Source organism: Hyperoodon ampullatus, assembly GCF_949752795.1.
Source record: "Hyperoodon ampullatus genome assembly, chromosome: 3".
In the NCBI taxonomy this organism is placed as follows: domain Eukaryota; kingdom Metazoa; phylum Chordata; class Mammalia; order Artiodactyla; family Ziphiidae; genus Hyperoodon; species Hyperoodon ampullatus.
In genome coordinates, this window is record NC_136916.1 from 61,326,610 (window position 1) to 61,353,214 (window position 26,605).

Consider the following 26,605-nt stretch of genomic DNA (forward strand, 5'->3'; position numbering starts at 1 on the left):
GGCCCACTGTGGGTGGTCTGGGATGTGGTGGCCAGTAATAATTTCATAAATGGGACAAGGTTTGCACTGGCAGAATGTTCACACAGAAGAGGCACAGTAGCGGGGGAAAGGCTTTCCGGCCCCAGAATGACTGTTGGCTTGTGTGAAAAGAGAAGTGAGGGGATTAGGAGTAGACAGCAGGGACCTGAGGTCACACCACCGTGTCCCTCGGGGGCTCTCTGCTCCCCACCATGGTTCCTGGATGTAGGGGGCCCAGGGGTTCTCATGTCAGCCTTCTGTTGGGTGATTTCTAGACAGGAGGCCACATATCACATGTAAGGAAGGGGTAAAGGCTGATGGTGTAACTGGATGGAATAGACACCCTCAGGGACCAAACAGGACCCACCCATGCAGGAGTGACTCAGAGAATGCCTGTAGCTAACAGGACCTCAGAGATCAACTGGATTCTCACCTCCTGCTTCTCCAGATGAAGAGATCGAAAACCATGAGATTGAGGGACTTGCTCTAGGTGACCCAGCGGGTAAACAGGAGAACTCCTTCGTAAAGCAGTAGAGATAGAAATATCACAGCGTAACCTGTCTCCTTGCCTGGCTCGTATTTTCACTGCAGATTTGCATTCCGAGGCTCCATTTAGCCCACCACCCTGCTTCCCTCCAGGAAAGCCATGAGCACAAAGGATTTTGTGCTCCAAAGCCAATAGGGAGGGATTTATTCTGCTGAGCCATGCTGGTTTGTTTTGTGTTCTTGTCCCAGACAATGTTTAATTGCTGACTTCCACAGCCCTATGCAGCTTTTGTCATGGGTCCCTGAGAGAATAGGACCCAAGGAAACTTATTGCCCTTATACCTGTTTTCCTCACTTCATCTCTCTGTGGTTCTGGAACTTTCCATGGATGAGAGGGGATGGGACCCAGAGAGTCAATGAGGGAGAGGGTTGGGTCAGACCCTTCCTGAGCCCGCGTCCCGGGCCAGGTAGAGAGGACTTGGGAGGAACCTAGGGGATCTCGGGGCGACGCTGCCAGAGGTCTGGCCCTTCCTTACATGACTCTATCTCGCCACCTAGTGTTCAAACTTAAATGTCTATTTTGGATATTTTGAGGGCCATGAGCAAAACCTAAGCAATGGTAGAAGATGGTTGGGAGCCGACAGAAAGGTTCCCTACCATTGCTCCCATCTTCCTGTTTAAAATTTATAAAATCTTGACTTTCAACCTAGTTTTCTTCTTATTCTCTCGAAGACTACGTTCTTCATTCTTCAAAAGCAGATAGCAAAAAGCCATCTGGAAATAGCTTTCATTTAGTGTGTCACCAGTCCGCTAATATTATTAGATGTAAATCAGTCCACTCATTTATAGTTAGTGCCACTTACACCATTGAGCCCAAAGCCAGCAGGAAGGGGGTATGCATGTGTGCCAGTGCAGTGACATTGACCTTTGTGTTGTCAGATGATACACCAGCAGCCTAACCCAGGAGTCCACTACGAGTACGTAATCATGGGGAACAATGCCATCAGCCCACAGGTGCTGCCTCACAGGAGACCAGGTAAAATTTCTGGTTTTCCTGCTGGTCACTCCGGATCATTTCCTTTTAACGCCCTTTCTCTATTCTTCTTGTGTATCTGCCCTCTGTCTCTTGGTCAACACAGAGAAAACCCATGGACACATATTTCAGAGTCAATGGCCATTGATATCAGAGGATGCTTCACCATTTGTCTGAGCCTTCACTGACAAGACTGTTTCATTCACTTGATTCAAAAATGAAGTGAACATTCTCAGTCTGTCTTTCCAGCTCAACATTTTGAAATGTCTTTTATATTAGTTTCCTATCACTGCTATAACAAATGACCTTAAACTCAGGAGCATAAAGCAACACAAATGTACTGTCTTATAGTTCCGGAGGTCAGAAGTCCAAAATGGGTTTTGCTGGGCAGGAATCAAGGTGTTGGCAGGCTGTGCTCCCTGTGCAGGCTCTGGGAAAGAATCAGTTTCCTTGCCTTTTTCAGCAGAGGCCACCTGCATTTCTTGGTTCATGGCCCCTTCCTCCGTCTTCAAAGTCAGCTGAATAGCACCTTCAAATCTCTCTCTGCCTCTGACTGTCATCTCTCCTTCTCTGACTCTTGCCTCTTTCTTATAAGGACCCTTCCGATTACATTGAGCTCAGCCAGATAATTCAGGGTAATCTCTCCGTCTCAAAATCCAGGATAACTTAATCACATCTGCAAAATCCCTTTTGCAGTATAAAATAACACATCCCAGGTTCCAGATATTAGGACACAGACATCTTCAGAGGGCCATTATTCTGTCTACCACATGCCTTTTCTCTTGGTCCCCTTCTGCTTCTGCTAACACAGCTTTCACCTATAAGAAAAGAATAATGAATTCACACCTAACAATCCACTTCTTGCCTGTGGACTCTGCTGACAGAGCCAGCAGCTTTGTTTGCCTCTTCTGGGTATAGTACAGCCCCTGGCTGATATTTCTTTACCAAATGGTGATGGAGCCCACCACCCAAATGGAGACTGTCTTTTTCATCTTTCAGACAGAAGGGTCTGCAGAAATATTAATAATAATCGCTATAATCACTCACACGCAGAGTCCTCACTATGTGCCAGACACTGCTGAGCCCTTCACATAGGCTAACTCATCAAATTCTCACAACTATGCTCAGAGGGAGGTACTGTTATTAGCCCCATTTTAAGAGTAAGGAGATGGAAGCTTAGAGAGATTGAGTTACTTGCCCAGGTCCCACAATGACCTCAGGTCAGCCTGGGTCACTAGCCCCTGTGCTTATTACACTGCCTACAGGTGACCTGGTCCAACACCTGTCCTAGAAAGTGAGGGGACAGATGTGAGACCTGGCTGTACATCCTTCTCTGGGCTGCCGATTGGATAACCAGGTTATCTGATTGTTACAGGTTGGGGAGGAGCCACCTGGCACGTGGGGTGCATGTGTTGTCCAAACTCCAAGTCAGCACACTCAGCCTAAAAGATTTTTTTTTTTTGTGGTACGTGGGCCTCTCACTGTTGTGGCCTCTCCCGTTGCGGAGCACAGGCTCCGGACGTGCAGGCCCAGCGGCCATGGCTCATGGGCCCAGCCCCTCCACAGCATGTGGAATCCTCATGGACCGGGGCACGAACCCACGTCCCCTGCATCGGCAGGCGGACTCTCAACCACTGCGCCACCAGGGAAGCCCTGAAAGAATTTTTAAGCCACTTCCAGGAGCAATATACAGTCTGAGAAACCAAGTTCAGTTGGGGAAATATTGAGATTACTGATGCTGATTTATAAGGACAATTGGACAGACTATTTGAAATCATATAGGATGGTGATGAGTGATAACAAGCCTAATGGGTCTCAGCTAATGGGTAGCCTGTGGTTCTGGGATCAGCTACCTGGGACAGGGCAGGCCAGAAGGGGTCAGCAGTAAAAAGTTGGTGAGGAGAGGCAATCTGGACCAGGCTTCATCCACCATATCAGTGGAGTCAGGAGGCCAGAGCTTAAATTCAATTTTGCCACTTTCTTGCTGTGCATCCTCAGGCAAGTCAGTAACTTCTCTGAACACATTCCCAGTCTACAAAATAGAGAGGGAAAAACATACACTCAAAGGTTTTATTTGGGAGGGGGAAGGTATTGAATAAATTAGGTGTCCATCCTAGCACAGTGCCCAGTATATATAAGGTACATAAAAGATTTTTAAATGTTTTATCTGATAACATCTTGGACAGTTTCATTTATATCAGTATGCTGGTCTTGATTCTATTAGTTTAATTTGCATATAATATTTTAAACCATGAAGTATTATAAGTAGCCAACTAAATAAGAAAGTGCTGCTGAAAGGGTAGAGAAAGCTCTAAGTTTTAACTGCATTTTATAGTAACCTTAGAATTTGCCTCCTTATTTTATATTAAACTAATGAATGCTTGAACACTATTCAATCAAAATGGAAATATGTAAAGTAAAATGCAACTGCTCCATAACTGCCAAAACTTGGAAGCATCCAAGATGTCTTTCAGTAGGTAAATTTGGATAAAGGAACTGTGGTATATCCAGGCAATGGAATATTATCCAGTGTTAAAAAGAAATGAGCTATCAAGCCATGAAAGGACACATAGGAATCTTAACTGCATATTACTAAGTGAAAGAAGCCAAATCTGAAAAGTCTCCATATTGTATGATTCCAAGTATGTATGTATGGTATTCTGGAGAAGACAAAACTATGGAGACATTAAACAGATCAGTGGTTACCAGGGATTAGAGGGGAGGGAGGGATGAACAGGCAGAGCACAGAGGATTTTAGGGCAGTGAAACTATTCTGTGTGATACTACAATGGTCGATAGATGTCATACATTTGTCAAAACCCACAGAATGTACAACACCAAGAGTGAACCCTAATGTAAAATATGGACTTTGGATGATAAGGATGTGTCAGTGTAGGCTCATCAGTTGTAACAAACGCACCACTCTGGTGTGGGATGTTGATGGTGGAGGCTGTGCATGTGTGGGGCAGGAGAGATACGGGAACTTTCTAGACTTGCCACTTGATTTTGCTGCGAACCTAAACTGCTCTAATTAATATACGTATTTTGTATTATATATATGTCTATTTTTTTAAAAAATGCAGTATTCCCAACCTCAGCCCTCTCCCATCTTCCCAGAGGGAATCTCTCTTTACAGTTTGGTGGGACCCTACCCAGACCTTTCCGTGCATACACAAACATGTATGCGGCCAGTTTGAATATTTGTCTACAATCTAAGTGTGCCAGTCTTTTCCATAAGCCAACATAAATCTAACCTCAGTTTGAAACTTCTCTGAAACTGGTAGAATACTCAATCTCAGTCAATCTGGGGGCTCCCACACACACCCCAGATAGAGGAAAGATACCTGCCTGGCAGGTCTGTGGTGCTCAGGAAACCCAAGACCTCAAACACGTGCCTCTCCTCACTTTGGAGATCTCTCTCTCTCTGTCTCTCTCTCTCTGAGAAAGCGCTCTCTCCACTTTTCCCTCCTCCTTTCCCTGGGCTGGCCCCTCTGGGACCTGAGGCTTTCCCTGTGGGAAGGAAGAGCTGTTAACTTCCTGCACCTTTCACTTTCACTCCTGCAAAAATCTCAGACAAGAAAATCTAAGAACTTGGCCACTTGGACTAGGATAGGAGGAGGAACAGAGATAAAGAACAAAACACAAATTAATCTCTCAAGGACTTCCCTGGTGGTCCAGTGGTTAAAACTCTGCTCTTCTAATGCAGGGAGCATGGGTTTGATCCCCAGTCAGGGAACTAAGATCCCACATGCTGCACAATGTGGCCAAAAAAAAAAAAAAAAAAAATTAGTCTCTCAAAAAGTGTCCGGCCACATCTGTGTATGTGTATACAAACTGAATTCTGCTATGCTTTTTTCTTTCACTAAACAACCTATGGGTCATATCTCCATGTCACAACATGTATTTGCTTCATTCTTTTAAAAAATGGCATAATATTTCATTCTTGGTTGTAGTATAATTTATTTGAACCACTACCACTGGTAGACATTTAAGTTCATTTTACTGTTTCAAATTAGTAACCATACTTATACATACCGCTTTATATAAAAGAATGAGAATATTTGTATGACTATTGTCCTGGAAACTGAATCCCTAGGTCAAAAGGTGTGTGCATTTAAAATTTAGAGAGATATTGCCAAGTCGCCCTCCAAAACTTTGCGTGTATTTGCAGGCTCACCCAGTGTGCAAAAGTGTGTTTTCCTGCACCTTCAGCGAGGGGTTTAGGGATTTAAGGGTTTCCAGAGTTTCTCATCTTTATTGTTAGGTAAATAGAATTGCTGTTGTTAGTTGCTTTCTCATGTAGTTCTTTAATTAGGAAGGAAGTTGAGCGTCGTTGTGTGACTTTTGACTGTGTGTATTTCTTCTCATGTGAAAAGAAATTGCCTCTCCCTGTCCCTTGCCCACTTCCCCTACTGTGATGTTCATCTTTTTCTCATTCATTTTTAATAATGTTTTTAATATTAGGGAAATTAACATCTGCCTATTTTAAATTTATGTGCTATGAATTAGAAATGATCTCATGCTACCTATTTTCTAATGTTGGAGCCATTGCCTCTTCACAACTCACCGTCCAAACCCATCTTCTGTGGTGTGTGCACTTGCCTCTCCTAGGGGAGCCCTTCAACGGCCAGCTGGTAGCAGAAGGGGGGAGCCAGCAGGAGGGAGAAGGGAAAGAGGGGGACGGAGAGAAGGCAGACGTGCACGGCGGGGCACCTGAAATATTCACCCCGGAATCAGCACAGACCTTCCCGGTCAGGCATCCTGATAGATTCTCTCCCCACCGGCCGGACAATGTGGTACCACCAGCACCACAGACCCCACGGCGGAGCCGGGATCACAACTGGAAACAGCTGGGGACGACGGAGTGCTCGACAACCTGCGGGAAAGGTGAGCTCATGTGTGGGCTAGGAGGGTCTCTGCAGATCCCCGAGCAGGAGTGGGGAACATGCAGGTAGGCCCCAGGCACGTGGCAAAGCTTCCCCTCCTTGAGCCTGACTGTGTGATTGCTCGTTAGTGTGAGGCTGTGTCGGGGGGTCCCCAAGACCACCCTCAGGCTCGGTGATCCGCCGGAAGGACTTAGAAAACTCAGAAAACCTGCTGTGCTCATGGTTACAATTTATAACAGTGAAAGGCTACAGATTGGCATCAGCAAAGGGAAAAGCACATGTGACAAAGTCCAGGAGACACCAGGTGCCAGCCTCCAGGTGTCCCCTCCCAGTAGAGTGGCACAGGGATGCACTTGGTTCTCTCAACAATATTGTATATGAGCCAATACAATATTGTATATGAGCCAACCAGAGAAGCTCACTCCAGCTTTGGTGTCCAGAGGATTTATTGAGGTTCAACCACATAGGCATGTAGCTCCCACATTAGCTACTCAGCCTTTAGCACCCCAGAGGTCAAACTAATACAACATGGCCTAAGGCCTCAGGCAGGCAAAGACAGGCATTCACAGAAATCACATTGTGGGCATAAACTAGCTTGTCAAACTGACAGAGCGCAACCCAAGGTCTCTGGCATAGAAAAACTCTTATCAGCAGAATATTCCAAGGGCTCTGAGGTTATCTCCAGCCCTGGTCAAGGGCCAGTCCTGAATACAGGTCTCTCTTTGGAATATGCAGGGTCTGAGCAACCCAGGCCTGCTGAGTTAACCCTTTCCTGCACAGTGTGTTCATTAATAATCAGAGAATACACTCACCTAGTTCAAGATTTACAAGCTGATGTACAAGTCAAGGTTGTGGAACACTTACACAAATGCCATTCAAAAGTCATTCTCAGGGCTTCCCTGGTGGCGCAGTGGTTGCGAGTCCGCCTGCCGATGCAGGGGACATGGGTTCGTGCCCCGGTCCGGGAAGATCCCACATGCCACGGAGCGGCTGGGCCCGTGAGCCATGGCCGCTCAGGCTGCACGTCTGGAGCCTGTGCTCCGCAACGGGAGAGGCCACAGCAGTGAGAGGCCCGCGTTCCGCCAAAAAAAAAAAAAAAGAGGCAGAAAGCTAGAGATAATTATGCATTAAGGCCAAAATCAGTTTAGTGAGGATCTGTCCATGACGCCACAGAGGTAAGCAGTGTGAAATGAAATGTACTTGACATAGGAGCCCAGGATCAAAAGGTATTTTGATAGTGCTGAAATAGTCTGCCATTTAGGTAGTGGTGTGATGCCTGCTAACAGAAACAGATACACTCAGAACTAGGTGAAAACTAGGAGAAAGGATAAAGATTGTTGTCATGTGGTTTGATATCAAGGGTGGCATGTGTAGAAGAGTCTCCTCCATTTCATGTTTTTAAAGACAGCCTGGCCCAGCCTTTCCAGTAGGATGAGATGTAGGCCTGTCTGGAGACCATAAGGCATTGCGTTGTGGACACAGTGGGACAAGGACAAGAGCATGTGCCATTTGCCACACACCCTGCGTGCTGCTCACCCAGCCTTGTGTTCACTGGACTCGTCCAGGTGGTCATTCAATGGTCTGTATCTGTTCTGTACCAGGCATGATGGAAGGACCCCTTTGTCCCTCTAAGGTTTGCTCCCAGCCAGCGATGGCCTCAGAGACATCAGGGCAGGGAGGCAGTGTGGATGCACAAAACATTTAGCTCATCTCATGGCTGTCAGTGGTAGTGGCAAGTGTGATGTGACCAAGAAATTCTGAGCCTGCCACGGCTGTCCATCTCTTTTCTGCACATGCCAAGTCCACTTGCCTCGTGATCTCATCATTTTCCCCACACAAACCCTCTCCCAAACTCTCCTCCAGTCCCTCCTGGCAACACTCACCAGACCACACATTTCTGTGCCTCTCAGATTAAAAATTCCAGCATCATGACAGCATGATCACAGGGGGGAGCCCCGTCACTGGTGTACAAGAGAGGCCCATACTCTGTCCAGTCACTGCCCAGACCTCTGTTTATCTGGTCAAACTCCTGGCTTGGCCCAGTTGATCCCTGACGTTCCAAGACTAGAGTTATTTAATTTTGTCTTTCTTCTTATTTTGTCCATCTCTCCACAATGCCTCACTGACCTCTACATGGTCCCCTGAATTCACCAACTTACCTCATTTAATGTCCACTGATTACCTGTGCTACAGTCCCCCCTCCAACATAACATGCTTCTGTTTAGATCAACACGTTGAACGTACAGCCCAACCAAACTGATCCCAGATTGTTCCTGCTCCCTGAAGCCCAGCCAGCACCTGACCTCCCCACCCCATTCTTGCTGGCCAGCACTTAGAGGGCTAATTGTGTGGCATGCTTGGACAATGAAGAGGTGGCCAGGTACCATTTTGAGTGATAGCCTCCCTTTCTGCAGAAATATAAACTGACCCAGAGAAAGAAACCTTTTCGGTCATTGGAGTCAAGAACTATAGATCTAGTGTTTTCTCACCATCGGAGACAGAAAGAGTACCTCTGAGTTTATTTCCTGGGCTAAACGCTGGAACTGGACCAGGGGGAAGGCAGGCAGTGGCCAAAGTGCACACAGCCCCAAACAGGACCCATCTTTCCAAGGCACAGAGCATTCCTAAGGTAACTTGTATCCTTTCAGCTAAAGATACTCAATTTCCCCCTCATTAGTGCCAAGCAGTCGGGGTAATTACTTTTGCCTTCCAATCCACAAACGTGTAAGTAGAAAAGTTAAACGCACATGGTCTGATGGGAAAGGGATGGGCTAAATAATAAAATGTTTACTTAATCCCTTAATAGCTGCGTCCCAATGAGTATCCTGCAAGCTGTGAACTGAATCTTATTCATCTTTGTAACTCAGCACAATGTCCTTAATGTTTGTTGAATTTCATTAAAAATCTCTTCTTAATGGAAGCAGATATGTTACTGGACAAAATTTAATTCCACAAAAGTTTTTGGTTCCTATTAATTTTATAGCCAGTACTGCTTTTTTTTTTAACATCTTTATTGTAGTATAATTGCTTTACAATGGTGTGTTAGTTTCTGCTGTATAACAAAGTGACTCAGCTATACATATACATACATCCCCATATCTCCTCCTCTTGCATCTCCCTCCCACCCTCCCTATCCCACCCCTCTAGGTGTTCACAAAGCACCGAGCTGATCTCCCTGTGCTATGCGTAGTACTGCTTTTTACTCAGCTAATAATTATGCTTAATTGGAACATTATTTTAAAATAATGGTATCAAGTTATAGCTGCATTGTAAATGTTTACGCCCATAGTAGTTTAAACAAATGATTGTTTCTGATTCAAAACTGTCTTACAAACTGTCATGTTTTTTACAAGAACTACCTTATGGCTCGGTGTGCCCAACAAAATCTGCTTAAAGAAGCATTGAAACACTTCGTGGCTGCTGAAATATTTAGAGACACATTCAAAGTTATTCCTCTAGTTACAATTAAAATTATAGCAAGTTGAAGTTGAGAAACTCTAAATGCCTGGCCAATTAGCAACAGAACTGAGACAAAGCTGTAGGCTAAATGCCAGTGTTCTGCCCAGCAGGACTCAGCTACTGGCCTAGACTGGGGCCGGGGGTGGGTGGAGTGGGTGCACAGTCATGTATGAAAAAGCATCTTACTCTCCAGACGCTCCGGTTGCGCCTTCCCCCAGTTACGGTTCTTTGTAAACACCCAGTAGTAATACTTCAGTGCTGCCACCAGGGGGTAGCAGAGAGACAGGCCGAATTGAATCAGTTTTTGTTTTGTTTTTTCCAGTTGAGAGCTAGAAATTTCACTGAACAAACTTTGACTTTTTCTCCAAAATAGATTATGCCTTATTAAGTATGAAACATGAGGCTGTGCATTTAAAACAAAAAAACTTAGGCAGTTAGTATTTTTTTTTAGCAAAGTAACAAAAGCAAATGTTAGACCTCTGATAAATATTCACTCAACAAACTTTTATGGAGCACTTACTCCCCTGCTGTGCTGGGGTTACAGGGTTGAGCAAGCACTAGTCCTATCCCCTAGAAACTCACCATCTCATAGGAGGCAGACATATACTCAAATAACTAAAATTCCACTGGATCAGTACTTTACTGGGGGAATGTGTAAAATGATTTACAAAGGCAAAGCCAGCTGCTTTTCTAGCCTCTCTGGAATCTTCTTACTTCTCTGCCCCAACCTGACTGTTGCTTCAACATACCTGGCGCTTGCAGGCCAGTTTGCCATGCACTTTTGTTCCAGTTCCGCGGCCTGGACAGAGCCCCCCTCCAAGATGCACGTGTGCACAGCTCCCCAAAACCAACCCTCTCTCTGCAAAACCCTCTCTCTTTCATGTCTGTGGAAAACCTTCAAGAAGTTATTATTTGTGTTCATTTTATAATCATTCCCCTGCCTATCGATCTTTCATGTTGTCTTGAACTCTTAGGGGAATTGTTTTTATCTGCCTTTGAACATGTTCAAACCATGTCCACAAATAGATTATAAGGCCTTTGAGGGCAGGAACTATTCCTGCTCTTCTTTGCCCCGGACAGTGCCTAGGAAAGCCCTTGTGCAGGAGCTGCGTGTAAACTCAGGAATGGAGGAGTGTGTGTGTGTGAATCGTTCTGTTTCTGAGGCTTTTTCTTCATCAGCACCCGGATCTCTGCACATCTGCATTCATAGCCCAGCATTAGAGTGTGTTGTTCTTCTTGTCCCTGCAGGATCGCAGTACCCTATTTTTCGCTGTGTGAACAGAAACACTCACGAAGAGGTTCCTGAGAGCTACTGTGACTCGAGCATGAAGCCAACCCCGGAGGAGGAACCCTGCAACATCTTCCCTTGCCCAGCCTTGTAAGAGGGCCTCTCTGTTTCGGTTGCCTGTTTTCAGCTCACTTCTAGTTGCTTGTGCATAGGACCCTAGTAGTAGATGTAATCTAATTTTTAAATCAGCCTACATCTGATTTAGAAACAGGAGAGTTAGTCTATGCATAAAATGCAGTCTGTTTAGCAAGCACACCTGTCTTTCAGGATTAACACAGGAGCTCATAGCCTTTAACTGGTCAGCACACTCCCAGGAAGCCTTTGGTGAACTGGAGAAATTAGGTTTTAGCTGGCAAGGAAAACAAAGAGGGAAGCAAAGAGTTACAATCCAGTGCAGTCAGTGCTCAGGTGAGCTGTGTACAGAGAGAGACTAATGTAAGTCACAAATACATCTGCTTGGGGAGTGCCTCAGGAGAGGTCTTGGTTTAGTTATTGAATAATAAGTAGGACACTTTTAGAAGAACAAGGAGGGAAAGCCCTAAAAGGGGTCAAAACATAATTCTCAAACTAATAAGAACATAATTCTCATCTGAAGACATAGTGCCCATGTGCCGATGTCTTATTTAAGGAAATGACAAAGCAGGATAACAGAGGAGAATATGTGAAACTGATGTGTAAATAGTTCATGAAAAATAACAAAGGTTGGAAGAAGATTTCTAAGTTAGTTCCAAAGTGTGTTAATGTTCTACAGGGTAATAAAACTCATCTTTGGCGTTATTTTTCTGACTAGATAAAAATCTTTTGTACCTTCTTGGTTTTCTATAATTTTACGGAATCTGGGCCCTAATCACTGGTAAAGAGAATATGGAACAGAGCCACATTCTTTATGGAGTCAGACGGCCTTAGGCAGACTGCCAGGCACTGCTCTGGGCTGGGGATCACCCATAAGAATTCTGATGCTTCTTTGTAAGTTGGCTTGGCCAACTTCTGTGTAAGATGCTCTCTTCCTATTGACCGAAGTGACCGGTCCCTCTCGATCTCTCGTTCCTGAGCTAGCTGGGACATCGGGGAGTGGTCTGAGTGCAGCAAAACCTGTGGCCTGGGCATGCAGCACCGCCAGGTTCTGTGTCGCCAGGTGTATGCCAACCGCAGCCTGACGGTGCAGCCCTACCGCTGCCAGCACCTGGAGAAGCCCGAGACCACCAGCACCTGCCAGCTCAAGATCTGCAGCGAGTGGCAGATCCGGACAGACTGGACCTCGGTACGCAGCAGGCCAGCCTGCTCTGGAGCTCCCCCTCCTAGACCTACCGCCACCCTCCTGCCTCCCTGCTCCCAGACCTGACATGGGAGAACCCTGGATTCTCCAGGAGGACCCATCCTGTGGGGTTCTGGAAGGACTATTCTGCAAACCATAAGATGTGCTGATAGGGCCATCCTATCATCCTGATAGACTTAAGGGCCAACTTTCAGGGTGAGCCCATGGGAGCCGTGTGCACACCGGTGTCCTCTCTCTCCTGTGTCACGGTGGAGTGAAGGCTGGCAAAGGCTGCTAGAGCCAACTCCTCCTTCCAATCGTGTGCTCCCATTTTATAGATGGCAAAACTGAGGCCCAGAGGATCAAAGTGGGCGAGACATCCAAGCAGATCTTAGAGAGAAGGCATGTGATGTTTTCAGGCTGGGATCCTCCCCAGGTAGCATCGCTTGAGAGGGGGCCCGGCAACCCAGGAGTCTCGCCCCACCCCGTCCTCTGCTCAGGTGGCGGGTAACGAGGATGAGGGCACCCTGACCAGAGGGGCCCTCAGAGCTGGCACTGCCCGGTGCGCTGACGTGCGCTTGCTGTGTTTTAGTGCTCGGTGCCCTGCGGAGTGGGGCAGAGGACCCGCGATGTGAAGTGTGTGAGCAACATCGGGGACGTGGTCGATGACGAGGAATGCAACATGAAACTCCGGCCCAACGACATTGAGAACTGCGACATGGGACCCTGCGCCAAGAGCTGGTTCCTGACGGAGTGGAGCGAGAGGGTGAGCGTGCCGGACGGCGGGCAGGTGGGACCAAGTCTGCTGGTCTGATGGGCAGGAGCCGTGCATCACGAGGTGCCCCAAACCACACAGAGACGAATCGCTAGCTTGGAATCCCAAAGGTGATTTCTGACTTTGGGGAAAAACCCAGAGGTGAACTACTGTAGGCTTTCTATCCTTCTATGAAGACTGAGGGCCTCCAAGATCGAGACGTGGGTATGAAAGAATTCATTTAATTCTCCTTAGCACGTCACACGAATATTAAGTAATGAAATTCTAAATAAAGCGAGGGATTACATCACCCCTTTCCTACATCTTGGGCGTGCCTGGCATAGAACAGGCACTCAGCAAATAGAAGGCCCCCTTCCCTGCTTCTTACAAACTCAAAACCAATCCCACCATTCCCCTCCCCAGTAGCGCAGCCGCCTTAGGGTCCCTGGTGTCAGGTGTCAAGGATGAACTCAAAGGCGTCTATAGTTCATCATTAGCCCACCAGTTACCTGTGTACAAGGGGAGCCATTAAGAAATTGAATTCATCTATCAAAGACAAAAATAAGAGTTATATCAGAAGAGAGAGGGATTCTGGAGTTGGATGGTGGTGATGGTCGCACAACAATGTGAATGTACTTAATGCCACTGACTCTTAAAAAATGATTCATATGGTAAATTTTATGTTACGCGTATTTTACCACAATTTTAAAAAAAATGTTAGGGAAAAATACTAAGCAAAATTCAAGGATGTACGTTGGGGTGAAGGAGCGATCGGGGAAGGAGATAAGGAGTTTTGCCTGCCTTTTCTTGTGGAAGCTGTTGATTGGCTGGCAGTAGGCATATTCTGACCAGGGCAGCTGGACTGCTCATCAGATGAACAGTTTCTGGGTTTCTGGATTCTTCAGAAGACCTGGAGGTTTAACTGGGATGGAGACATTAGTGGCTGCATCTGTCCTTAGTCCCTCCCTCCCAGTTAGGCCAGGTCTGCACCATTTCCCTTAGCAGAATCCCTCAGGGTGCTTCGAAACTGTAGTGTGCCTACAAATCCCTGAAACCTTGTTCCAGTGCAGACTCTGAGTCATCCTGCCAGGAATGTGTCCCTGTACCAGCTGTCCAGGTGAGCATGGGTCACACAGATAACAAGGGTATTAACACTCATGTGTCCAGTTCCCAGGCCCAGCTCTCCCTTACTATCAGGCCACCTCCCAATACTCCCATAGCTGTGGCCCTCGGGGACTGGAACCATCTGCCTTAGTATCAGGCAGCAATGTCTTGTGACGGACTTCAGCCGTCCTCTCCCAGACCAGTCCAGACTCAGCTCCTAGCAGGCAGATGGTGTGCCCGAGTTTTCGTGCTCTCACTATTCTGCTGCTGAATAGATTTTCGAAATCAAAAGCCCAAACAATAGTCTGACAAGTGTAAGTGTATTAATCACAGCCGTGGGACAGGCTATTTGGAGAGAAGACTGTCCCTGAACATGTAGGACAGGGTGCCATACTGATATCCCGTAATGGAGGAAAGCGTGCCTGAGAAGTGGTCAGAGGTTTCCAGGGGAAAGAGGTGGTAGGGAAACGCGATGTCATTTGCATCCTTTGAGAGTGGCTCCAGAACCTGCGGGGAGGCCTCCCCTCTAAGGCGCCCCTTGCTGTCTCGCAGTGCTCGGCAGAGTGTGGGGCTGGAGTGCGGACACGCTCGGTGGTGTGCATGACCAACCACGTCAGCAGCCTGCCGCTGGAGGGCTGCGGGAACAACCGGCCAGTGGAGGCCACCCCATGTGACAACGGGCCCTGCACGGGCGAGGTGGAGTGGTTTGCGGGAAGCTGGAGTCAGGTGAGTGGCCAGAACCGGGTGTGTCTGTCCATCCCCTGACCTGTTTCTGGGTCAGGGAATAGTGCTCGGTGTATCCCGGGCGTGCCAGGTGGGTTTGAACCCTAGCTGTGCTACCCATGACCCTAGAGAAGCTACTTATGCTTTTAGAGCCTCATTCGGTCAACAGTAGTTATTCTTGATTAATTTGTGAAGACCCTCTCTCCAAACAAGGTCAGATGCTGAGGTTTAGAGGTTAGGATTTAAACATATGAACTCTTGGGGGACACAGTTCAACCCATAACTAGTATATAGTTCTATCATTATTGACAAACATTACTGTCATGTAACTACCACCACGATCAAGATATAGAACAGTTCCACTGCCCACCAAAATTCTCCTGTGCCTTTGTGGTCAACTTTTTCCTTCAAACCTGGCACCTGGCATCCACTCATCTGTTTCTGTCCTCATAATTTTGCATTTTCCAAAATTTCATATTACTGTATATAACAGTATGTAGCCTTTTGAGTCAGCTTCCTTTTGCTTATATGTAATACACATGCATTTGAGATTTATCCATATTGTTCCATATATCAATAGTTCATTCTGTTTGTGGCTGAGTAGTGTTCCATTGTATGGGTATATTACACTGTTGATTCCCAAGTTGAGGGACACTTCAGTGTTTGGTAATTTTGAATAAAGCCATTTTAACTTTCATGTACAGTTTTTTATGGGTACATAAGTTTTCATTTCACCTGGGTCAATGCCTAGGAGTGGAATTGCTGAGTTGTGTAGTAAATGGTTCTTTAATTTAATACAGACCTCCAAGCTCTTCCAGAGTGGCTGTACCCTTTTGTATTCCTGTGAGTAATGTCTAAAAGTTCTAGTTCCTTTGTATCATCAGATCATGGTATCGTCTGAGTTGTTTTTGCTTTTGTTTTTTTTTTGCCATTTTAACAGATATTGGTGATATCTCAAAAAAAAAACCCAGTAGTTATTGAGCACCTACTATGTGCTCTTCTCTCTAATCCCTTGGGATACATCATTGAGCAAAACAAATATCCCTGCCCTCAGGAAGCTTATGGTCCAGCATGGTTTCCTTGTCTATAAAATGCCAATAATGAAGCACATTGTGAGGTTATTTTTAGAAGAAATGAAGTAATGTGTACAAAGTATGTAGTGCAGTGCCTGACATACAATAAACACAATAAATTGTAGCTTCTAATGCTATTATTGTTAATCAAGTCAGTTTTGTCTGTATTTGAGTGTCAAAAGCAGAAATAGCTATGATCCAGCAATCCCGCTTCTGGGTATATATCCAAAGGAAAGAAAATCATTATCTGGGAGAGATATCCGCACTGCCCAGCCCCCCACCATGTTCGTAGTATTGTTCACAATAGCCAAGGTATGGAAATAATCTAAGTGTCTGTCGACAGATGAATGGATAAAGAAAATGTGGTATTTGTTTATAATGGAATATTATTCAGCCTTTAAAAAGGAAGGAAATCCTGCCATTAGCAACAACATGGATGGACTTGGAGGACATTATGCTAAGTGAAATAAACCAGACACAGAAAGGCAAATACTGCATGGTATCACTTATATGTTAGATCTGAAAAAAAAGTCAAACTCAGGAAAACAGAGTTGAATGATGGTTGCCAGGGGCTGGGGGTGGGGGATATAGGAAGAGGTTGGTAAAGGGTTCAAACTTTCAGTTATAAGATGAATAAGTTCTGGGGATCTAATGTATAACATGGTGACTATAGTAGATAATACTGTATTGTATACTGAAATTTACCAAGAGAGTAGAACTTAAGTGTTGTCACGTATACACACAAAAAATGTAAATATGGGAAGTGATGGATGTGTTAACTTGACTGTAAGAATCCTTTTGCAATGCACACGTATACCATATCATCATGTGCATACTTTCAATATATTACAATTTTATTTGTCAATTATATCTCAACAAAACTGGGGTAACGAAGCAGAAACAGAGAAAGTTAAGTTTGTTCATTATGAAGAACCAATAATACCAAATGCCTCAATAAAGTAACTTAATTGATTAATTAATTTTTCCTTAAGGTTCCAAAACTGAACATGAACCCCCTAAAATCATTCCCTCTTTGCCCCGTTATGATAACCATTGGTATTTTGAGTTCTTGGGCCATATAGTATTTGGCTCCCAGGGCTGGCTGGTTCTCCAAAGACTTTTTGGCTGATGATCATGATTTACACATTATCTGGACCTTTGGCTCCATATAGAATTTTATTTCTTTTAAGTAGCTTTAAAAACAGACCCTGAAAAGAAATGGACTGCCTTGTCCTTGTAAATCAACACAACCCCTTTGGAAAGCAATTTGGCAATAAAAGTCAAGAACCGTAAAAATGTTCATTTGCCTTCACCCAGTCACCCCACTCCTGGGGATTCATTTTAAGGAAATAATTAGCAGGAGAAAAAAAATGTTTTTTCAACAGAGCTGTTCATGACAGCAGGATGGTTAGGGATATTATGGTATATCGTAACTCATTAAGATACGTAACAAGAGCAATGGTAATTAGGAAGATGTGGAAAGTACATATAATATAAAGGCAAGTGAAAAACAGAATATGAAAGTATATGAACCCTATCTCAACCGCTTCAAAGTATAGTTTTCTATATAAACAACATGGGTAAGTGTTTCCTTCTCAAATTTCCTTAATATTTTTATAATACAAAGTGTAAAATATTTTAAAATTCAGAAGAGAAAGAATTCAAGTACTTCCAATGCTACCCAAGTTGATATCAGAGTTAGACATACTTAATAACAGATCCCAGTTCTGCGTCGCCTTAGTTCTCTGAGTTGGGGCAGGTAATTTAACCTCTCTGAGCCTGTTTCCTCATCCAAATATGAGGATAATGATACCAACCTTTTAGAGTTGCTATTGGTTTTCATGAGACACTGTATATAAAAGGGTCATTGCTTAGGACGTGGGGAGTACTTAATAAGTACTAGTTCCCTTTCTCCATGTTTATTATTTTTTCTGCCAATGTTTCTATCTCATTGTTGGCAGCAAAACACCTAGGATCTAAACCCCAAAGATAATTCAGAAGTGGACTGTGTATGGGACACTAAGTACACCAAGTATTCATGGAAACTGAGGCAATGGGAAGAGTCCTGTGTGAAATCTTAATACTGGATCATAACAGCCTTCACACAGAGAAGATAAGCAGTGCAGTTCGACTCACATGTCCACCAATGTCTGAGGCAGAAGAAAGGAGAGCAGGATTCAGGTCTTTTTTTTTTTTTTTTTTTGCGGTACGCGGGCCTCTCACTGTTGTGGCCTCTCCCGTTGCGGAGTACAGGCTCCGGACGTGCAGGCTCAGCGGCCATGGCTCACGGGCCCAGCCGCTCCGTGGCATGTGGGATCCTCCCGGACCGGGGCACGAACCTGTGTCCCCTACATTGGCAGGCGGACTCTCAACCACTGCGCCACCAGGGAAGTCCGATTCAGGTCTTTTTTTACCTGTGGGCGTCCTATTGACTCCAGACCTACTCAGAGAACTGAGAGTTGCGTGAATCCTGGTGAAGGCAGCATTTATCTCTGCTAAGATTAGAAACATGGAATTTATTACCTGTCATCCAAAGGGTCAGGACATGATTGATTGTGGACAAGGTTTTCATTCTGAATTTATAGGACTATCAGAGCCTGCTGGCACCTCCCTGCCCTGGGAATTTGATATTATCCCAAAAGAAAATGAAATAGAGCATGCTTATTTGTTGAAAGTAGGTCTTAAACATTAACTGACTTCAGGATATAAAAATAAATGTTCCTTCCAGACACGTGGTTTGAATGAGAGTTGGCCTCTTGAACACCCCACTGGCCCGGTCACAGTGATTAGTCCAGGATGGACATGTGACCCAAGCCGAGCCAAATGGAGTCCTTTCCTGGGACTTTTCATGTGGGCTTAGGGGAAGAGACTCCCTGGGAAGTTGTGAGCACAGGTGCTAGCAGTGGTCCTGTTGAGGCTGGCGGAGAAACAAGCCCAAGAGAATGAGACCTGTCAGGCTTAGGGAGTCTTTTTCTACTCTGGAGACAAAGTAGCCCAACTCTTTTTCATAAGATATTCCACCAGGTCTATTATTCATGCACAGATGCTTGCTTTCTTCCCTGTCAGTTCTGGGTTTACTTCACCCTTAGATTGTCTTAGTTCTTGCGGGGGATTGGGGGAATGGTTCTTTCACAGTCTTTAGCTATTAACAGCAGCCTTCTTGTCTGCCCCTGTGTCTGGATCACATTTACTCTCTAACATCTGAGCAGACAGTCCCAAAACTAAGAAGCCTTGTAGTTTTCTGGATGTCTGTGAAGATGGCAGAAAAAAAGGCACAAAGTGGAAATTGCTGATGGAGATGTTTATTATGCCCTGTGTGAATAATCCATAGTCTGTTGCCTTGGGTTTGGGGTACTTTTGCTGGGTAGTGACGTGGGTTTTTCCACCCTGTTTTTATTTCACCATGTGCCTGCATACAGAAGCAAGGATAATATTGAGTTTCAGCTGTAGACATTTTTACAGGCTATTCATAAAGGCAATAGCTTCTTTAAAGTCTTTAAAAGTATATAGATCACAGCTTGTAAAATTTTCTAATCTAAAGATATTAAGAGTACACCAAACATGAACAAAAAACATTTTACAAAGTAATAGATCTAAACAGAATAACTTATAGGGGGTTACATGCATCGTATTTCCATAACCTAACACAATGAACCAAGATGTGTAATTATCTGACTGGCTTCTTCGTGGCTGCAACCCCAGCGAGCTTCAGCTCCAAGTAAGAAGCCAGGGGATTGGACTCCGCGGACAAAGGCTTCCTGCTGGCTGCCCTGTTGGGAGCGGAGGGCTGACCAGCGGACATTGTCCCAAGTCTGTGGTCTTCTCCGCTTTGTGTGTCCCAAAAAATTTTAATCTAGCCCTTCATCCAGAGGCATGCAGACTCTGGGAAATGAATTCATTCCCAGTTCCCTCCCCTAAAAGACCAGCAGATAAACTAGAATGTTAGTTCATTGTTTTACAGTGAGAGGTGTCAAGAGTCTACCAGACAAGACCAAATTGACTGGCTGGTATGTTCTGTGGGAAAGCCTACGGGACACCATCTCACTCATATTTCACCGAGGGTGCCAGGATCTCAGCAGCCAGCATCCTCAAGCTGTGAGAACTCAGGGCACCCACTCTCCATTCCAGACACGGAAGTGTTAGGAAAATTGGAACCTGTGTGCAACTTTTCCTCCAGAAGTGTTTTCCAGGCACCCTCAGGCTCTTCCTCACTGAATCAATGGTGGTAAGCTCTGGTAAACATCACTCAATGGACGGTAGTTCTCGTCCCCTTTCTGTCATGTGACACCCATCTTTCTCTGCTTCTTTCTCCAGTGTTCCATCGAGTGTGGGAGCGGGACCCAACAGAGGGAGGTGATTTGTGTTAGGAAGAACGCTGACACCTTTGAAGTGCTGGAACCCTATGAATGTTCCTTCCTGGAGAGACCCCCCAGCCAGCAATCCTGCCACCTCAAGCCCTGCGGAGCCAAATGGTTTAACACAGAATGGAGCATGGTAAGTCCCGGTGCTTTTGGTAGAGGTTGTGTTAGTACATCATTATGCTTCCCCCCTCCCCCCTCACTGTTGGGCCACCTACTGGGTACCAGGCACTGGGCTCAGCCCTTGAGTAGATTCCCTGCAGCAATCAGCTCTACTTGGTCACAGCCAGGGTGCCCTGGACTCAGCCTGCTTGACGGGGAATGGGGAGCCTGAGACTGGGACGATCTTGATTTCTAAACTATAGAGGCCATAAAATAGTGACTCTCAAATTTTTGTGTGCATAAGAATCAGAGGGGATCTGTTTGAAACCGCCGATTCTGGGTCCAACGTGGCCAAGGAATTTGCTCCTTAGGTGAGCTGGCTACAGGTGTAACCAACATTTTGAGAAATACTGCTGCAGAGGATTGATGGCTGAAAGGATTCAGGGATGCTGTTGAGAATACAACATCATGAAGTGATCTCGTTATAAATCCCACTGGAGGAATTTCTGTCAGCTCTCAATACCTGTGTGTGTGTGTGTGTGTGTGTGTGTGTGTTGTACACTTTTTAAAAATCCTATGGACCATATGGATTATGGGACTGATCCTGTTTTTCTCTTTGAATTGGCCACTAGGAAACTCAGAGCCAAAACTGTGGCCCATCTCTAAGAGAGAGTTTATCAGAATATACAAAGTGACTTATAGGTGCTAATGTTCTCTGGCTTCTCTTTCTCCTTCCTACTTTTATCTTCTTTTTTCCCCAGTTTCCTCACTTATTTTTTATCTTGTGGCCCTCTTATGTATTTCTTAAGCCATCTCAAATCCTTTTTGTACGGAAGGAGGGTAAATGAAGAAAGACAGAGCTACAGAGAGACAGAGTGAATAGAGAACTAGGTTAGTAAGGAATGAAATGGAAAAGGATGGAAACAGTGATAAAATTCTTTTTTTTTCAAGTGAAAGAGTTTATTGTTAAGAAACTTCCTAAAACAGAAAAATTCCTCAGGTCATCATTCCCAGTGACCATTTCATATGACTTGTACACAAGGGGACCAGTGTTCGTTCTGCTTTTTGTCAGGGAAGATCATCAAGCAGTGGCTGTAGGTGAGTCCAGAGTAGAGGCCAGAGCCTTCCTCAAAATCATTCAAAGGTGATCAAAGGGATTTTCTTATAAAATATGTGGATAAAAGCTGAGAATTCTGTTTTCAGACAGTGTATGACAGCCATTTGGGTATGTGGTGAACCACACCTTGGATGCAAATGGGAATAAAGGAGGTGCTGAGTTTCAAAGATGTTTTGCCAACTTCTGGGAAGTACCATTTTATTATTTTGATATTGGCCAAGGCCCTTGAGAAAGCAGGAACAGATCACTATTTTCTTCTGCCATTCTGCTTAGAGAGTCTAGAAAGGACCAAACTCACCAGGCCACATCAAAGGCCACCAACTCCAAAGACACCTGCCTTGCCTGGGAACAACCCAGACGTCCCTCAGCAGGTCAGTGGATAAACAAAATGCAGTGCGTCCAAACAATGAGGTACCACTCAGCAACAAGAACGAATGAACTGATACCTCCCACGACTTGGAGGAACTTCAGATGCATTTTGCTAAATGAAAGAAAGAACCCCCCCAAAACTGTATGTTGTATGATTACATTTACATAATATTCTGTAAAAGAAAAAACTATAGGCACAGAGACCAGATCAGTGATTGCCAGAGGATGGGGCAGGGTGAATCTCACTACAAAGGGACAACACAAGAGGATTTGTTGTGTGTGATGAAAGTTCTGTCTTGTTTGCAGTGGGAGATACATGACTCTCTGAATTTGTCAAAACTCAGAACTGTGCACCACAAAAAATGAATTTTTCTGCATGTAAATTTTAAAATAAATAAGTGAACTGAAACTAATATGAAATATATAGTTACCATAGTAGCAAAGATGATGGAAGCAAGACACTTTTTAATTTACCTTGTTGTATAAATTTGAGTTTGGAACTAAGTAAATATTTTATATAATTATAAAACAGGGACTTCCCTGGTGGTGCAGTGGTTAAGAATCCTCCTGCCAATTCAGGGGACACAGGTTCGAGCCCTGGTCCAGGAGGATGCTACATGCCGCAGAGCAGCTAAGCCCATGTGCCATAACTACTGAGCCTGTGCTCTAGAGCCCACGTGCCACAACTACTGAAGCCCACGTGCCTAGAGCCCATGCTCCGCAGCAAGGGAAGCCACCACAATGAGAAGCCTAGGCACCGTAACGAAGAGTAGCCCCTGCTCACCACAACTAAAGAAAGCCCACGCACAGCAACGAAGACCCAACGCAGCCAAAAAAAAAATTTTTTTTTAACAAAATTATTCTTCTTAAAAAAGAAATCCCTAAAAATGGAAAATGCAATGAAACAAATTAACCTAAATATGTATGCAGTTGGTGGCATCAGCACTCTTGCATGTGGCTGTAAACCACAGTAATTTGACTGTCCATCCCTAAGGACAAAAAGGACTGCAGAAAAACGTTTGTATTGTTTGCAATAATCACATTTTTAGTGACAGCTGGTGTCCTGTGTTCTGAGATGATTGGGTGTATAATGGGTGATAAAGTAAATTAATAATCTACTTTATGGTACTGTGATAATATATGTACCAGTAAATATGCTAGTATGATAGTATAGCTCTATTATCCCCAGTATCCTTGAGAAATAGGATTCTCAACTTAGGAGAAAGAAGATACAGACCAAAAGTAGAAGAGATTTAAGTGAAAATCCTGTTGTCCTGAATTGGACTTAGAAATATCAGTATGAACTCACAAATTAATTTATCTTAAAAAATTTTTTTCCCCTGTTTTATCCACTGAAAGAGCCTGGAAACAATGACCAACCCAGTAGCAAACGGCATGCCTATCAGCCAGAATATGGTTTCAAAATACCACTCCCCACTAAAAGGAACCAAGAATTCTTAGAGAAATGGCTGATTCCAGGTCTGTGACTGTTATAAATATAAATTAGATTGGGATGTCTTTTCATACCAGGTAACAAGGAGGTTCTCAAAGACGAGTTCATGTCCAAAGGGCTCAAGAACCAACGTTTGGGCTCCTGATAGCCATTGATGGGGCATCAGTGAGCATCAGTAAAAATAATAACTACCATGGATTTAATGAAATACATCACATATGTTTAAATCCATCCATCTATAATAAGTTTGTAATGATAAAAAAAAAACTAATTAGAGGTTCCACCATTGGAGGATGTTAGGGGAACCAACTCATTATTCTGAAAACTGATAAATAAAAGAAAATAGTCAAGAATTTACCCTGTCTCTCCTAAACAAGCCATACCACTGGGTAACCAGAGAGTAAATATATGTGAGGAAGGAGTGGGGATTCTTTACATTCTCTGCTTATAAAAGAAGAAGAGGGCTTCCCTGGTGGCGCAGTGGTTGAGAGTCCGCCTGCCGATGCAGGGGACACTCATTCGAGCCCCGGTCCAGGAGGATCCCACATGCCATGGAGCGGCTGGGCCCGTGAGCCGTGGCCGCTGAGCCTGCACGTCCGGAGCCTGTGCTCCGCAACAGGAGAGGCCACAACAGTGAGAGGCCCACGTACAAGAAAAAAAAAAAAAAAGAAGAAGAAGAGGTGTTAGGATATTATCACCATTTTTCAACCCCAAATGAACTAATGGATCTGCTCATCAGTGGCTGCTGACCCCCTACAAAGAGAGACAAACATACACATCCTATGAAGCAGTCTCACCACAAAAAATCAAATCTGCACCTGTTAAGGCCTCTTCTGGATCCAATTTCCAATTTACAGGAAATGCAGAAGACAGAGGAACATGTCAAACTGTACCATGGGGATGCAGTCAGCAAAATCCTGACTGTGGGAAACTCTACAGGACAAATGACTCAGTTCCTCCAACAAATAAAGTATAAGGGAGAAGAAACACAGGGGAGGGGAACCCATGGATTAAGAGTCGTAAAAGGCATGTCAACCAGCTGCAATATACAGACCTGATGTGGATCCTGATCCCCCCCCAAAAAAAGCACTATTAAAAAAATTGAGATTCACAAGGCAAATGGAAATAGGAGCACTGAATATATCTTTGAAGATAAGGAACTATTGTTGATTTCTAGGTGTAATAATGGCATCGTGGTAATTTTTTAAGAGTCTTTGTTGTTTAGAGCTACAGACAGAAATATTATGGAAGAAGTGATATGATATCTAGATTTGCTTCAAAATAATGGACCTGGGTGGGTACAGACGAGACGTGGCTAGCCATGAGTGGATGCGTGTTGAAGCTGGTTGCTAGGTGCAGGGGAGTTTAATACTCTGTCTCCTTTGGTAGATGTCTGAAATTTTCCAATATCTGTCTTCTCCCATGTGCTGAGCTAATGGGCTGTCAAGAAATCTAACTTTCTTCCTTTCCCCGGGCAGTGTTCCAAGAGCTGCCAGGGCGGCTTCCGCGTCCGGGAAGTGCGCTGTCTGTCTGATGAGATGACCCTAAGTAATCTCTGTGACCCTCAGTTGAAACCAGAAGAGAAAGAATCTTGTAACCCTCAGGACTGCGTCCCTGAAGTTGGTAAGTAGGGAGTCCTATCTTGGAGTAAAATATTCATCTTTCTTAAGGTCCGTCCTGTTCTCTGGTATGAAAATGCCAGATTCATCTAGGTCTCTCTGTGACCTTGTGCCTAGTCATGGAGTTGAAGGGGGTCAGCATCCTTTGGGTATATATTTCATAGTTTAAGGTGCCTGTTGATAACACAGATGGCGATCCAAGCCACCCATCAACAGATAAACTTACATGGGAATTGATTAAAATGGCAATGCACTCAGAGATTTGGTTCCAGCATCCTTATGGCCAAAGTAGATAGATTTCAACTGCATGTTTAAAGAAGAAGAAAAAAATAAAAACTCTCAGCCCACACTCACACCTCCCATCAATAATAAACAGCAGGACCGGGATGAAGAGCCACACCGACCGCCCTTTCTCCTTCCCTAAGTCCAGGCTGCCCCTCGTACTCAGAGAGTCTTTTCTGTTCTCCTCTGCTACAGATGAAAACTGCAAGGACAGGTACTACAACTGCAACGTGGTGGTCCAGGCCAGGCTCTGCGTCTACAACTACTACAAGACTGCCTGCTGCGTCTCCTGCACGCGCGTGGCCAACAGGCACTCGGGCTTCCTGGGGAGCAGATAACACCCCGCTCCGCAACCGTGGGCAGGTCAGGGAGTCTGTGAGCAGTGGGACTGGCTGACTGCTGCCCCTCCTGGGGGCTCCCTGGCCTGTGGAGCTGCCAGCCAACTTAGCACCCCACCTTCATAAAGTGTACATACGGTGCCCAGGAGCAAGGGCATCATCACCGTGAACTGCTGACCCCTCCTTCAGAAACCTGGCACCTGCGCTCTCTGCAGACCGAGCGGTGGGGACTGCATGCAGCTCTCGGCCGACTCCCGTCCTGGCACTTTCTAAGTCAGCAGTCAGGCCCTGTCTGGGCACTGCCTAGCCCCAGTGCTGCTCGCCTTTCTAATACCAGCGCCCCTTGGAGAATCAGAGGAGACAGTCCCCCCACCCCAGAGCCCCCTTAAGCCTTGCTAGGATGCCTGCATCCCTCTGTTACCTCAGCCCGGCTGTGCCTATTTTTACTCTCAAAGACATTAGGCTCTTTTTCAGCCTTGTGACACAAATATCTCATGCCAGTTTAGAGCTTTATTGTTTTGCAGGTGTATTCAGAGATATTAGCTCATTAGCGGCTGTGAGCACAGTGCCCCAGAATGGGAGTCAGGGAATGAATCGTTGTCCCCATTTTACTGACAAGGAAACTGAGACTAAACTTAGGTAACCTACCTGCCACGTGATCAGGTAATTGACCCATTCAGTGACAGAGCTGAGTTCTGACCCCAGTCATCTGACCACAAAGCCCTCACCCCGAGGGCTGTCCAGAAGGCTTAGGTCTGCAGGATGTGGCTTCATTTCAGACCTAGAGGCTGAGAAGTTTCCCATTCAGCAAACAAAGCCCAGACCTTTGAATTCTTTCCTCGGGCCAAAAGTCGTCTTTATCTCCTGCCCTCAGTTGTTTCAGGAGTC

At 45.1% G+C, this 26,605-nt stretch overlaps 1 protein-coding gene across 1 annotated transcript in view; it reads left to right on the plus strand.

The window, feature by feature from the left end:
* The window catches only part of THSD4 (thrombospondin type 1 domain containing 4), a gene marked incomplete at both ends in the record, with an annotated part of 183,222 nt that extends 157,505 nt beyond the window's left edge, over positions 1 to 25,717 (plus strand). Inside the window, 9 exons of the mRNA XM_079701134.1 lie at positions 1,444 to 1,540; positions 6,149 to 6,424; positions 11,131 to 11,260; positions 12,227 to 12,431; positions 13,018 to 13,191; positions 14,836 to 15,009; positions 20,394 to 20,573; positions 24,957 to 25,101; positions 25,575 to 25,717. Of these exons, the coding sequence (XP_079557260.1) occupies positions 1,444 to 1,540; positions 6,149 to 6,424; positions 11,131 to 11,260; positions 12,227 to 12,431; positions 13,018 to 13,191; positions 14,836 to 15,009; positions 20,394 to 20,573; positions 24,957 to 25,101; positions 25,575 to 25,717 (1,524 nt within the window). The remainder of the gene's footprint in view (positions 1 to 1,443; positions 1,541 to 6,148; positions 6,425 to 11,130; positions 11,261 to 12,226; positions 12,432 to 13,017; positions 13,192 to 14,835; positions 15,010 to 20,393; positions 20,574 to 24,956; positions 25,102 to 25,574) is intronic.
* Positions 25,718 to 26,605: the final 888 nt, after the last annotated feature.